The 13,992-nt window shown below is 41.8% G+C and overlaps 1 protein-coding gene across 4 annotated transcripts in view; it reads right to left on the reverse strand.

Annotated features, from left to right (window-relative positions):
• Window positions 1-13,992, reverse strand: part of LOC145359270 (protein TANC2-like) — a 1,038,666-nt gene that overhangs the window by 360,868 nt on the left and 663,806 nt on the right. For 3 of the 4 annotated variants that reach the window (XM_080213801.1, XM_080213799.1, XM_080213798.1), the window contains exon 6: window positions 13,754-13,864. The exons of the other annotated variant lie outside the window; for it this stretch is intronic. In XM_080213801.1, coding sequence (XP_080069927.1) covers window positions 13,754-13,864 — 111 coding nt within the window. The remainder of the gene's footprint in view (window positions 1-13,753; window positions 13,865-13,992) is intronic. 4 annotated transcript variants of the gene reach the window in all.

Consider the following 13,992-nt stretch of genomic DNA (forward strand, 5'->3'; position numbering starts at 1 on the left):
CTGCACACAAAAATCAGCAAACAGAGCTGAAGTTAGATTTACACCACTGTGGTTCAAACTTGCCACTAAATATGTTGGCACCAAATGCAAACGAGAATTTATTGAGTGCAAGAAATGTAATTTTACAGACTAAAATTTGGTGTCAGATTCAGCTTCCCACCATTTTAACCATGTTAAATTGAAACATATCAATACTAAACATAATTTCATAGCTTATTTTAGAATATGACATAATTTAACAACCATCGGAACACGGATATTGTAGAGCAGCCTACAGGCATGCTTTGTGCAATCTCAAATGATGGGATGACAGAGTCAACAAAGTCAACAACGGGGAATGGGGATGAGATAGGAATTATAAAGAACTGTAAGGATGAAACAGAAAAAAAACCATCAAGCAAATCAGGATCTAATTTCATGATTGAGGATGACTTGCTTCTACTCCAGTTCCATAGGTTCTGAGATGCCTGATAAATCCAATGTACAATAAGTGTGTTGTTTGAAGAAGCGGGTAGGGGAGCTATTGGCAAGGTTTGGTTGCTCTCCCAGATGCCTTGACTTTGTCACTATACGAATATAAGCAGTAAAGTTCTCATAAGAACATAAGAAATAGGAGCAGGAATAGGCCATCTAGCCCTTTGAGCCTGCCCCGAAGGGCTAGATGGTATCTAGCCAACATTTCTCCTGGTATCTTCACCAAAATTTTTCTTTCAAGAAAATCAAATTGACCTAAATTTTTCAGTCAGCAGCAAAGTGACAATGCTCACCATTGGCCTTGACGATAAGAGCTCAAAGGGATTTCTGAAGGAGGTTTCACCTTTCCCAACTTTAGTTTCTTTTTCTTTAATGGAATGTAGGCTTTTCTGAGAAGGCCTTCCCATCCCTACCTGCCTTAGAGAATGTGGTGGTGAGCTGTCTTCTGGAACTATTGCAGTCCAGGTGGCAAAGGTACACCCAGAATGCTGATGGGAGTGGGAATTCAGGAATCTAATCATGTGACATCGAAGGAATGGTGATATAGTTTCAAGTCAGGGTGCTGACCAGCTAGGAGGGAAAGGTCCAGGTGGTAGTGCTCTCATGCACCATCTGCCTTTGTCCTTCAAGGTGGTAGAGATTGCATGTTTGGACAGTGCTGTCAAAGGATCCTTGGTGAATTATTGCAGTGCATCATGCTCATGGTACACACACTGTTACTGTACATCAGTGATTTTGATTTGATTTGTCACATGTATTAGAATACAGTGAAAAGTATGTTTCTTGCGTGTGCTATACAGATAAAACATAACATTTATTGAGAAGGAAACAAGAGAGTGCACAATATAGTGTTACAGTCATAGATAGGGTGTACAGAAAGATCAACTTAGTGCGAAGTAGGTCCATTCAAAACTCTGACGGCAGCAGGGAAGAAGCTCTTCAAGTCGGTTGGATGTGACCTCAGATTTTTGTATCTTTTTCCCGAAGGAAGAAAGTGGAAGAGAGAATGTCCAGGGTGCATGGCTGTTGGCCGCTCTGCCGAGGCAGTGGGAAGTGTGGACAGAGTCAATGGATGGGAAGCTGGTTTGCATGATGGATTGGGCTACATTCACAACCTTTTGTAGTTACTTGCCGATTCGGATACAGCAAAAGCTGTACCAAGATACAACCAGAAAGAATGCTTTCTATGGTGCATCTGTAAACGTTGGTGAGAGTCATAGCTGACATGCCAAATTTCCTTCGTCTTCTTAGGGTGTAGAGGCGTTGATTGGCTTTCTTAACTATAGCACCGGCATGGGGGGGGGGCACCAGGACAGGTTGTTGGTGACCTGGACACCCAAAAACTTGAAACACTCGAATCTTTCTACCTCATCCCCATTGATGTAGAGAGGGGTATGTTCTCCTTTACGCTTCCTGAAGTCAATGACAATTTCCTTCATTTCAACGACATTAGGGAGAGATTATTGTCGATGCACCAGTTCACCAGATTCTCTATATCATTCCTGTACTCTGTCTTGTCATTGTTTGAGATCCAACCACTATGGTGGTGTCGTCAGCAAACTTGAAAATCGAATTGGGGGGAATTTGGCCACACAGTCATAGCTATATAAGGAGTATAGTAAGAGACTGAGAACACAGCCCTGTGGGGCATTGGTATTGAGGATGGTCATGGAGGAGGCATTGTTGGCTATCCTTACTGATTGTGGTCTGAGAGTTAGGAAGTTCAGGATCCAGTCGCAGAGGGAGGTGCTGAGGCCCAGGCCATGGAGTTTAGAGATGAGTTTCGTGGGAATAATGATGTTGAAGGCTGAGCTGTAGTGAATAAATAGGAGCCTGACATAGATGTCTCTTTAATCTAGGTGTTCCAGATTGAATGCAGGGCCAGGGAGATGGCATCTGCTATAGACCTGTTGCAGCGACAGGCAAACTGTAGCGGATCTAGGTAGTTCAGGAGGTTGGTATTGATTCATGCCATGACTCGCCTTTCGAAGCACTTCATAATGATGCATGTCAGAGCCACCAGCCAATAGTCATTAAGGCACGCTGCTTGGAGGGGGGTGTGATTACTTAAGGTGGTGGATGGCCAATCAAGCCACCTGCTTCTTCCTGGATGTTGTCGAACTTCTGGAGTGTTTTTGGAACTGTGCTTATCCAGGCAAATGAAGAGGATTTCATCATACTCCTGACTTGTGCTTTGGGGGTGGTGCACAGGTTTTGGAGTGTCAGTGACTTGCTCTTGTATTCAAAGTATTTATATGGCTAATCTTATTCAGTTTCTGGTCAATGCCAATCACCATAGTGAAAGGATTTGGCAATGGTATATAATTGAATGTCAAGATTACATTCTCTCTTGTTGGAGATAATCATTGCCTGGCACTTGTGGGGCAGATACGTTATTTTCCACTTATCACCCAAGCCTGAAAATTGTCTGGTCTTGCTGTATATTGGTATTAACTATTTTAGTATCTGAGGAGCTGCAGATGGTACAGAACACTGCAATCACCAACAAACATCTCCACTTCTGACCTTACAATGGAAGGAAGGTCATTAATAATCAGCTGAAGATAGTTGGACCTAGGACACTCACCTGGAGAACTCCTGCAACAATGTCCTGGGATTGAGATAATATACCTCTAACAACCAAGAACATTTTCCTTTGTGCTAAGAATGACTCCAACTAGTGGAATTTTTTCCCAGATTCCCACTGTTTTCAGTTTTGCAGGGCTCCAAACACCACATTTTGCTAAATGCTGCCTTGACGTCAAGAACAGCCACTCTGACCACCTCCCTTGGGTTCAGCTCTTTTGTCTATGGTTGGACCAAAGCAGAAATGTAGTCAGGAGCTGGGTGGCCCTGGCTGTACTGAAAGAAGAGGGAAAAAATTGGTTCTGTCATTCAAAGTACAAGTTGCTCATAGACAGGATGTTCAGTCAGAAGTAATTACATTTTTCTGTTACAATAAAAGTCATAAAATTTGAAATTCCTGTCATGTCACCCATTCAGCTAATAACTGACGTTTAAATTTCTTTTTTTCTTTAACAATTATCGGTGTCTGTGGGGATTGTATTAGAGTTGAAGATTACTCTGTTGGATTTGTCCTGTATTTTGTGGACAGGGCAACCCAGAGATGATGGCATCTTGAGAAGAATTGTTTGACAGAGCAGACGCAGCGTGGATTCGTTCAGGGGAAGTCGTGTCTGACGAATTTATTGGAATTCTATGAGAATGCGTCTAGTGCGGTGGATAGAGGGGAACCGGTAGATGTGGTGTTTCTCAATTTTCAGAAGGCGTTTGATAAGGTGCCGCACAGAAGGTTGTTACAGAAGGTTAGGGGGCATGAAGTTGGGGGTAGGGTGTTCGCGTGGATAGGGGATTGGCTGTCAAATAGGAAGCAGAGAGTGGGTGTCAATGGGTGCTATTCGGATTGGCGGTTGGTGACTAGTGGAGTGCCCCAGGGATCGGTGCTGGGGCCTCAGCTATTTACCATTTATATAGATGATCTGGAGGAGGGAACCGAGTGTAAGGTGTCGAAATTTGCTGATCACACAAAGATAAGCGGAACAGCAAATTGTGAGGAGGGTGTAGAAAGTCTGCAGAGGGATCTAGATAGGCTGAGCGAGTGGGCAAGGACCTGGCAGATGGAATACAATGTTGGTAAGTGTGAAGGTATCCACTTTGGTAGGAATAATAGTAGGAAGGACTACTACTTGCAGGGCGAAAAACTGCAGCATCCTACGGTGCAGAGGGACCTGGGGGTCCTTGTGCGTGAGTCGCAAAAACCCAGCCTACAGGTGCAGCAGGTGGTCAGGAAGGCAAATGGGATGCTGGCCTTCATAGCGAGGGGGATTGAATATAAAAGTAGGGAGGTCTTGCTGCAACTGTACAGGGCACTGGTGAGGCTGCAGCTGGAGTACTGTGTGCAGTTTTGGTCGCCGCGCTTGCGCAAGGATATTTTGGCCTTGGAGGGGGTGCAGAGGAGGTTCACTAGGCTGATACCGGAGTTGAGGGGTTGAGCTATGAAGAGAGGCTGAATAGACTGGGCTTGTACTCGTTGGAGTTTAGAAGGATGAGGGGGGATCTTATTGAGACGTATAAGATGATGAAAGGGATGGATAGGGTAGAGGTGGAGAGGTTCTTCCCGCTCAGAAAAGACAGCAGGACTAGAGGGCACAGCCTCAAGATAAGGGGGGGGGGGGGGGCAGTTTAGAACAGAGTTGAGGAGGAACTTCTTCACTCAAAGGGTGGTGAATCTCTGAAATTCTCTGCCCGTTGAAGTGGTAGCGGCTACCTCGCTAAATATATTTAAGACGCAGGTAGATAGGTTTTTGGTAGGCAAGGGGATTAAGGGTTATGGGGAGAAAGCGGGAAAGTGGAACTGAGCCACTTCAGATCAGCCATGATCTTACTGAATGGCGGGGCAGGCTCGAAGGGCTAGATGGCCTACTCCTGCTCATATTTCTTATGTTCTTATGTGGTAACTGGGACATTGTTGTACTCATAGAATCACACCTTCTAGATAATGTCAGGCTTTCGCTCAATTTGTCACTGGGACAGTACTCCCAATTTTGGCATAAGATCCAGAGGTGCCAATTAGAATCATAGAGGTTTACAGCATGGAAACAGGTCCTTTAGCCTAACTTGTCCAGCTGTCCTTTTTTTAAAACCCCTAGGCTACATTTGGCCCATATGCCTTTATACCCATCTTACCCATGTAATTGTCTAAATGCTTTTTAAACAACAAAACTGCGCCCGCCTCTACTACTACCTCTGGCAGCTTGATAGAAGACTTTGCAGGGTTGCTGTTGTCATTTCCAGTGGCTAAGTTGATGCTAGGTAATGCACAGAAACATAGAAACTCAAGGAGTCGGCCATTCAGTCTTTTGTGCCCTCTCCGCCATTCATTTTGATCATGGCTGATCATCAAATTCAATATCCTGATCCCTCCTTTCCCCCATATCGCTTGATCCCTTTAGCCCCAAGACTTATTTATAATTTCTTCTTGAAATTCTGTGGTAGTGAGTTCCACACATTTACCACCCTCTGGGTGAACTTTCCCCTCACCTCAGTTCTAAAAGGTTTACCCATTATTCTCAAACCATGACCCCTAGTTCTAGATTCCCTCACCATTGGGAACATTCTTTCTGAATCTACCCTGTCTAACCCTGTTAGAATTTTATAAGTTTCTATGAGATCCCCTTTCTCTCATCTAAACTCTAGTGTACACAATCCTAACTGACTTAGTCTCTCCTCATATGACAGACCTGCCATCTCACGAATCAGCCTGGTAAACCTTTGCTGTACTCCCTCTATAACAAGGACATCCTTCCTCAGGTAAGAACACCAAAACTTATGTCCTCAATACTCCAGATGTGGCCTCACCAACGCCCTGTAACATCTCTATCCCTATACTCAAATCCTCTCACTATGAAAACCAACGTACCATTTGCTCTCTTTACTGCCTGCTGTACCTGCTTGCTTACTTTCAGCGACTGATGCACGAGGAACTCAAGTTCTCACTGAGTATCCATTTCTCTCAATTTACACCCATTCAAGTACAAAGAAGAAAGAAGAAAGAACAAAGAACAGTACAGCACAGGAAACAGGCCCTTCGGCCCTACAAGCCTGCGCTGCTCATTGGTCCAGCTAGACTATTCGTTTGTATTCCTCCATTCCCAGTCTGTTCATGCGGCTATCCAGGTAAGTCTTAAACGATCCCAGCGTGTCCGCCTCCACCACCCTGCTTGGCATGCACTCCAGGTCCCCACCACCCTCTGTGTAAAAAACGTCCCTCTGATACCTGAATTAAACCTCGCCCCTCTCAGCTTGAACCCCCTGTGACCCCTCGTGATCGTCACCTCCAACCTGGGAAAAAGCTTCCCACTGTTCACCCTATCCATACCCTTTATAATTTTATATACCTCTATTAGGTCTCTCCTCATTCTCCATCTTTTCAGAGAGAACAACCCCAGTTTACCCAATCTCTCCTCATGGCTAAGACCCTCCATACCAGGCAACATCCTGGTAAACCTCCTCTGCACTCTCTCCAAAGCTCCACGTCGTTCTGATAGTGTGGCGACCAGAATTGGACTCAGTACTCCAAATGTGGCCTAACCAATGTTCTATACAGCTGTAACATCAGACTCCAGTTTTTATACTCTATACCCCGTCCTATAAAGGCAAGCGTGCCATATGCCTTCTTCATCACCTTCTCCACCTGTGCTGCCACCTTCAAGGATCTGTGGACTTGCACACCTAGGTCCCTCTGTGTGTCTATACTCTTGATGGTTCTGCCATTTATTGTGTAACTCCCCCCTACGTTAGTTCTACCAAAATGCATCACTTTGCATTTATCTGGGTTAAATTCTATCTGCCACTTCTCCGCCCAATTTTCCAGCCTATTTATATTCTGCTGTATTGTCTGCCAATGTTCATTGCTATCAGCAAGTCCAACCATCTTTGTGTCATCCGCAAACTTACTGATCACACCAGTTACACCTTCTTCCAAATCATTTATATATATCACAAATAGCAGAGATCCCAGTACAGAGCCCTGCGGAACACCACTGGTCACAGACCTCCAGCCGAAGAAAGACCCTTCGACTGCTACCCTCTGTCTCCTGTGGCCAAGCCAGTTCTCTACCCATCTAGCCACCTCTCCTTGTATCCCATGAGATTTAACCTTTTGCACCAACCTGCCACGAGGGACCTTGTCAAATGCCTCACTGAAATCCATATAGACGACATCCACGGCCCTTCCCTGTCAACCGTTGTTGTCACCTCCTCAAAAAACTCCACCAAATTTGTGAGGCATGACTTCCCTATTACAAAACCATGCTGTCTGTCACTAATGAGATTATTCCGTTCTAAATATGCATACATCCTATATCTAAGAATCCTCTCCAACAACTTCCCTACCACGGATGTCAAGCTCACCGGCCTATAATTACCCGGGTTATCCCTGCTAACTTTCTTAAATAACGGCACCACATTCACTATCATCCAATCCTCTGGGACCTCACCTGTGTCCAGTGAAGAGACAAAGATTTCTGTCAGAGGCCCAGCAATTTCATCTCGTTTCCCTGAGCAGCCTAGGATACAATATATATTTCTACTATTACTATCAAGGTTGATAACTTCATATTTATCCACATTATATTGCATCTGCCATGCAGATGCCCACACATTCAGCTTGTCCAAATCACGCTGAAGCATGTCTGCATCCTCCTCACAGTTCACACTTCCGCCCAACTTTGTATCATCTGAAAATTTAGAGAAAATGCATTCAGTTCCCTCTTCCAAATCATTAAAATACAATGTGAACCTTTGAGGTCCTAGCACAGATCCCTATGGATTCCATTGGTGTCTGACTGCCAATCAGAAAAAGACCCATTTATGCTAACTCTTTGCTCCCTATCTGTTAACCAGCTTTCTATCCATTTCACGGCATTACCTGCAATCCCATGTGCTTTAACTTCACATTATCTGTTATGTGAAACCTTCCGAATGTCTTCTGAAAGTCTAAATAAATCACATTCACTGGTTACATCCTCAAAAAATTCCAACAGATTCATCAAGCATGATTTCCCTTTTGTAATTCTTGGTCTTTTAAGAAACTTTTAGATAAGTACATGGAACTTAGTAAGATAGAGGGTTATAGGTAAGCCTAGTAATCTCTAAGGTAGGGACATGTTTTGCACAACTTTGTAGGCTGAAGGGCCTGTATTGTGCTGTAGTTTTTCTATGTTTCTAATTCCATGCTGACTCTGTCTTCCAAATGCTGGGTTATGAAATCTTTGGTAATGGATTTTAACAACTTCCCCATTACCGACGATAGGCTCACTGATCTATAGTTCCCTATTTTTTCTCTACCTTCCTTTTTGAATAGTGGGCTTATATTAGCTACCCTCCAATCTGTAGGAACCATTCCAGAGTCCAAAGAATTTTGGAAAATAACCACCAATGAATTTACTATTTCCAGGGCCACTTTCTTATGTACTCCAGGTTGAAGATTATCAGGACATGTGGATTTATCCACCTTCAATCCCAACAACTTCCCCAAAAACCATTTCTCCAGGAATGCTCATTTCCTTCAGCTCGTCACGAAAACATGTATCCAGTTTTATACCTTTTTAACTTTTCTGTTGAAGCTTGGCAAAGCTTAGAGGCTTGCTAAGCCATTTCAAAGGGTAATTAAGAGTCAAGCACATTGCTGTGGGTCTGGAGTTAGATGTAGGTCAAATCAGGTAAGGACACCAGATTTCCTTCCCTTAAGGACAAAAGTGAATCTAAAACCTGTCAAGGGACATTGAAGGCATCAGCAATTATATAATTGAGCAAGGTAAGCAACCAATCACGCTGAAGTGCTCACAGACAAAAACTGGAAAATAAAATGCACTGATTATCCTTCACTTTGCAACGTATTTTTTTCACTCAGAGAGCAGGATAAGTAACTAGAATATAGACATAAGATTAGGTAGAAGCTGAAATATCACTGAATCTTAATGAAATAACAGAGAAATTTGACATTCCACAAATGTAGAACTAGCTTTTCAGATCCAGAGATTATTTGCAATGCTAATTGTAAGTACAGTATTTGATTAAACACTCAGTTACACCTCATTCAGTACGCTGCAACTTTTTCAAGTTTTTACAGCAAGATAATCGAGTAAGCGAGCAAGATCTCATTGATCTGTGATTTCCAATTTATAGCAGTCTGTAAGGGATTGAACACCGCACTCTATGGAGTAGCATAGAATCACTAACAGATACTTTGATACCCACGTTTACTTGTTGTCAGTTTCAGAGAAGTGATGATATCAAACACTGATTGTTTCACGATCAACAATATCTGGACGATTAAGTCATTTATGTTATTGCTGCTTGTAGGACCTTGCTGTACACATTTTCCTCACATTACAACAATAATTACCCTTCAAGGAATCTGGGAGTAGCATCACAAACAATAATCACCCACCTTAGGTGGGGGAGGGGAGAGGTGCCAATGCAAAATTTCAGGCTTGAGCCTTTTAACTCCTAGGCCGCATTTGCAAGTTATTTGCCCATTTAAACTGGAAGGCAAGTAGCAACTGACCGACGGATGGAAATAGAAGTTTGGGGGGGGGGGGAGCAAAGGAAAGCTCGCTGATCAGCAGGTAGTTCATGGAGAGGAAGTTTCAGGAGGGTTTTGCAACAGAGTAAGGAGAGGGAGTGTAGTTAACAGGAAGCCATGTTTTCTTTATGGGCCACTCCTACTCCTCAAAATGCAACAAAGGAAACAAAAGGAAAGATTTTGACTAATTCTGGGGGCACTCTTCTCCCTTCCAGCAAAAGTTCATCTGCTTTAAACAAGCAAGGAAGTTGAAGGCAGTTATCGGGATTGCCCCATTCAGATTTGTAAGATCCAGTCTCATCGATGTATGTCACCTTGCAGTGAACAGTTACAATGTGGCTGACTAGATTACAACAGGAATTGGTAGAGGCCTCTACCCAGCAGCAGATTGAATCTATCTGGTCTTCTCTCTTGGAAGCCCCTTTTATTAATTGCTTCAAGAGTAAGGTAATAACATTGGATCATCAACATCCCAGGAAGCAGAATAACCTCACCTGGCTGTAGGTGACACTATGGCATTAAAGAATAGAGAATCATAAAAAAAAAATTTGATCCAAAATACAACACACAAAATCAATAGAACCAAGAGTTACTTTTATGGTCTGCAGTTTTCAACCAGTCAGTTCAGCATATAGATCTAGATCTAGATTGGCAGGTGTTGATGTGATCGGCGCAACTCGTGGGCCGAAGGGCCTGTTTGTGCTGTAGTGTTCTATGTTCTATATATTTTCAACAAAATAGCCATCAAAATGTCAAATCCCTCACAATGCCACATAATCAAAACAAACAAGTGTTTTCACAAAACAACGTGCATCAACTGATAGCACAGTTATCTCTGAATCAAGAGATTGTGGGATGAGGTTCCAATGTACTATACCAGCTGAGCACACAATCTAGACTGACACTCCAGTGTAGTACTAAGGATGAGATGTTAAATGGAGACAACACAAATTAATAGTGCAAGTACGCTTTTAACATGACCATTATTAATGACTACCAATAAACTTTGTTGGCCCAGAAGAACAACAAATTAAACAGTGGAGTCTCATTCCTCAAGTTTGTGAATTTTTGTTGGATAATCCAAAAATGCTGAATTTTAATAAGCCTTTTTCCCTTACTTTTTCTTCTCTCTTATTCCAGTCATTCCTGCTCTTCATTTTTCGACCACTTATCCTCCTCAGTCATTCCTCTTCATTTCTTAAAATTTTTAATTTCAATGGTAAAGGAGATACAGTGTCTGGCTTATTGTCTACGAAGTTCCCAAATACCATACTGTCCTCCCGCTTACGAACTCGACTTACTTGTTGGGCAAGTTTTTTAAAACTTGTTTAAACATGTATAAGTAATCGTGCATGCTGTAAGATATCCCACTCCAGCAAAATCTGGGTCATCAAATCTGACTGCGTATCTTGAATTCTCTCCCATTTGAAGTAAATGTAGCAAGAAATGCTCTGAAACGTCTGGAATTAATCTTGCGCACTCCCTACAATGTTCCCATTGCCCCTAGACAGACTGTCTTTGCAGAACTTCAGTCACCTGGTACGGAAACACAACTTAAAACCTCAGAGGTGAAGGAAGTTAGATACTTCCACCGTTTAAATTGACCTTGGGAAGTTATATCACTGGGTACATCATCTGTTTTACACATTTAGTCGTTACTATGTGGTGTTACAGCAATTCAGTCAGGCCTACTAATAAGCATCGTCTTCTGAACATCAGTTCCTCAGGCCAGTCAGAACTGAACTCGAGTGTTAATTTACTTCAGGAATTTACCTCCTTTTGTTAGGAGCAAAATAAACATTTTCTTTAAAAATATGCCAACAGCAACCAACATTTTGAAGGAAATTTCTTTAAACTTGTAACTGATGTCCAACTTTACAAGGATGCAACTGAAAAGCATTAAACAAATAAGGGAAAAGTTACGTCAGCTTTGAAACACCATTATGCTCATCAAAATTCTCAACAGTGATTCAGCTTATTATTATGGCTTTAAAATAAGGAAAACAGAAGTACCCTTAAGCATTATTTCAGCAAACAAAGACAACATTTTGTAGTGTTTTCAACACATTTTGTTGTTTTATAAGTTAAATTCCTTCCAGGTACTAAAACTTTAACACTACTGCTGGGCAAGCCAACATTGTGTACAAATAAGCAATTTTATCAGTTTGCCCCAATATCACACCATCTGGCAAAGATTATCTTCAAGATAGATTGCACAGCAAATAGAAAAAAAACAAACCCACTGGTGTGACCAGACTGCCATTCTTTCCTCTTGTGAAAGGTCAGCATAACTCAAACAGTTAAGGATCCATTCATACCTGAAAGAACTTGTGTAACTCACCTTCCTCTTGTTACAACCTGCATGGTTAGCATTCAGGGAGTTTAAGTTCGCTATTTTTGACTTGAATCATTTTAAAATTCAATTTTTCTGTGCACAACTTTTTTGTTAATCTCAAAAAGAGTGGCAGTGGGTTGCCAGCATAGTGTTCTATTCACTGTGCAATAATTTGTGAAAACTTTCAATAATTTTTTTTTGCCCATTTTAAGTTATTGTTCTGAGCAGCAGTAATGTCTGTTGTTGTGAAGGTGAGTTTGGAAAGATGTAATGAATTATAAAAAATGCTGGCGGGAAAGAAAACAGTGAGTGGTCCCTTTAAAAGCTGCTTTGAGTTCTATGTTAAAATGCAGAATACATACAAACTCTATGTTGCAACATTTGTTTCAAAAGGACCAAGAATCAGGATTGACTTGGTAACTGGCTTTTGTATTCTGCCAGCCTATCAGTTTAAAAAGGACAATCAACTATTAAGAACCTATCGGATTTGATATTGTTGACAGCATCACACCAATCTTGAATAGCATTGCAGTTGAACCGTAATTTAATTAATACAATATGCTTTACTTGAATTCAGCCAATTTTATGAATTGCATTTGGGCACACAAACCAATATCGAATGATATTCCACCAACTATGCATTCAAGAGTTAACTTGGAACATAGCTTAAATCTATTAACTAAATTTAATGGTGCAGTTTTGCATCAATGAGAAGACTCTGAACAGGCAGGATAAGGAGGATAAAGACGAAAGTTGCAGAATGACACATCTTGAGCACCTCCTCACAGCTTTTTGCTGAGTGGTACTTGCAGATGCCAATCAAGGAATCATGGGTTTCTCAGGAAGACCTCAAGAGCAGGAGAAATACACAAACATTTTTATAAGGAAGGCTTTGCATGAAGTGGGTGGGGTAGGAAGAACCCCGTCACAATAACATAATCACAAAGCATAGAATTCCTTTGAAGCAACTGCAGTTTGTAAAACATTGTGGAAGTTGACATGCAAGATTTATAATTCGACCTTACAGTACAGAAACACAAAGATTTAAGTTCTAGATCCCCAAGATAGCCTGCAGAATTTTGGAACAGGATATTCCACAAGGTCATTTTGAAAGGCACCATTTAATTGTTGGTATGAATCAACATAGCAATAAAATCTGGGAGCAACATTTGCCTAACTGCAGCAAGAAATGAACTATGTATGGCATTAAAAAAGTGAAACACAGGAACATTTTTTGCAGTCAATTGCTTCAGGGATAGCATTTCTGCATCACAAAACCGTTCAAAGTATTTTCCCATTGTAAGATTTCAAAATGTAAAACTTGTCGACATCACAAAATGAAATACAATGATTTTAAATAGAGTTCCTGATCACAGCAAACATTTTCTCCCAGACCATTTAATGCCTGCCTGGAACATAAATTAAATCATTCCCCATGCATTACAACAGACCAGACCATGATCACAATAAGCAAGCACATAGTTCAAACTATGGCTATTCTATATTACAACTCATAGAAGGGACAACTTTGAAACAGAATATTCTGAGTATAATTATTTAAATCAGTCATTGACAGATTTATCCTTTTAAAAGAAACACTGTTCTGTGCTTACACGTTTTCAGTTGCTTCACATTCTCTCTTCACTATTATACACTAAAAAGTAGCCTAAACATTACCAATTCCTCCACTGAACAGATTACAACAGCTTTACAACACATCACACTATCAAGACCCTGCTGAGAATGGCTTTTGAATGACATATGCACCAGCCTACTCGACAATATAACCATCAAAATTGCTAGTTCCTGGAGTATTGAACCCTGCACATGCTTACCAGGGCAGAAAGCATCCAAGTCTGGCTTCTTGGCTGTGGTTCTGGTTGGGGAGCTGAGCTCCGATTCTGGGACTCGAGGGCTTTCCACAAACTTCGCCTTCCTCAGGGGGGCTGGGACAAGAGAGGAAGAGGGTCGTAAGTGAGGGGAACAGCAGGCAACAGATGGAAGCAGTTAACTAAACGGCCCACTGTGACGGAGACGGATTGAATTACTTTATTTGTGGTGCTGCATGAAAGCA

The sequence above is a fragment of the Carcharhinus amblyrhynchos genome, chromosome 27, assembly GCF_965287045.1.
Source record: "Carcharhinus amblyrhynchos chromosome 27, sCarAmb.v2.hapA, whole genome shotgun sequence".
Classification (NCBI taxonomy): Eukaryota; Metazoa; Chordata; class Chondrichthyes; order Carcharhiniformes; family Carcharhinidae; genus Carcharhinus; species Carcharhinus amblyrhynchos.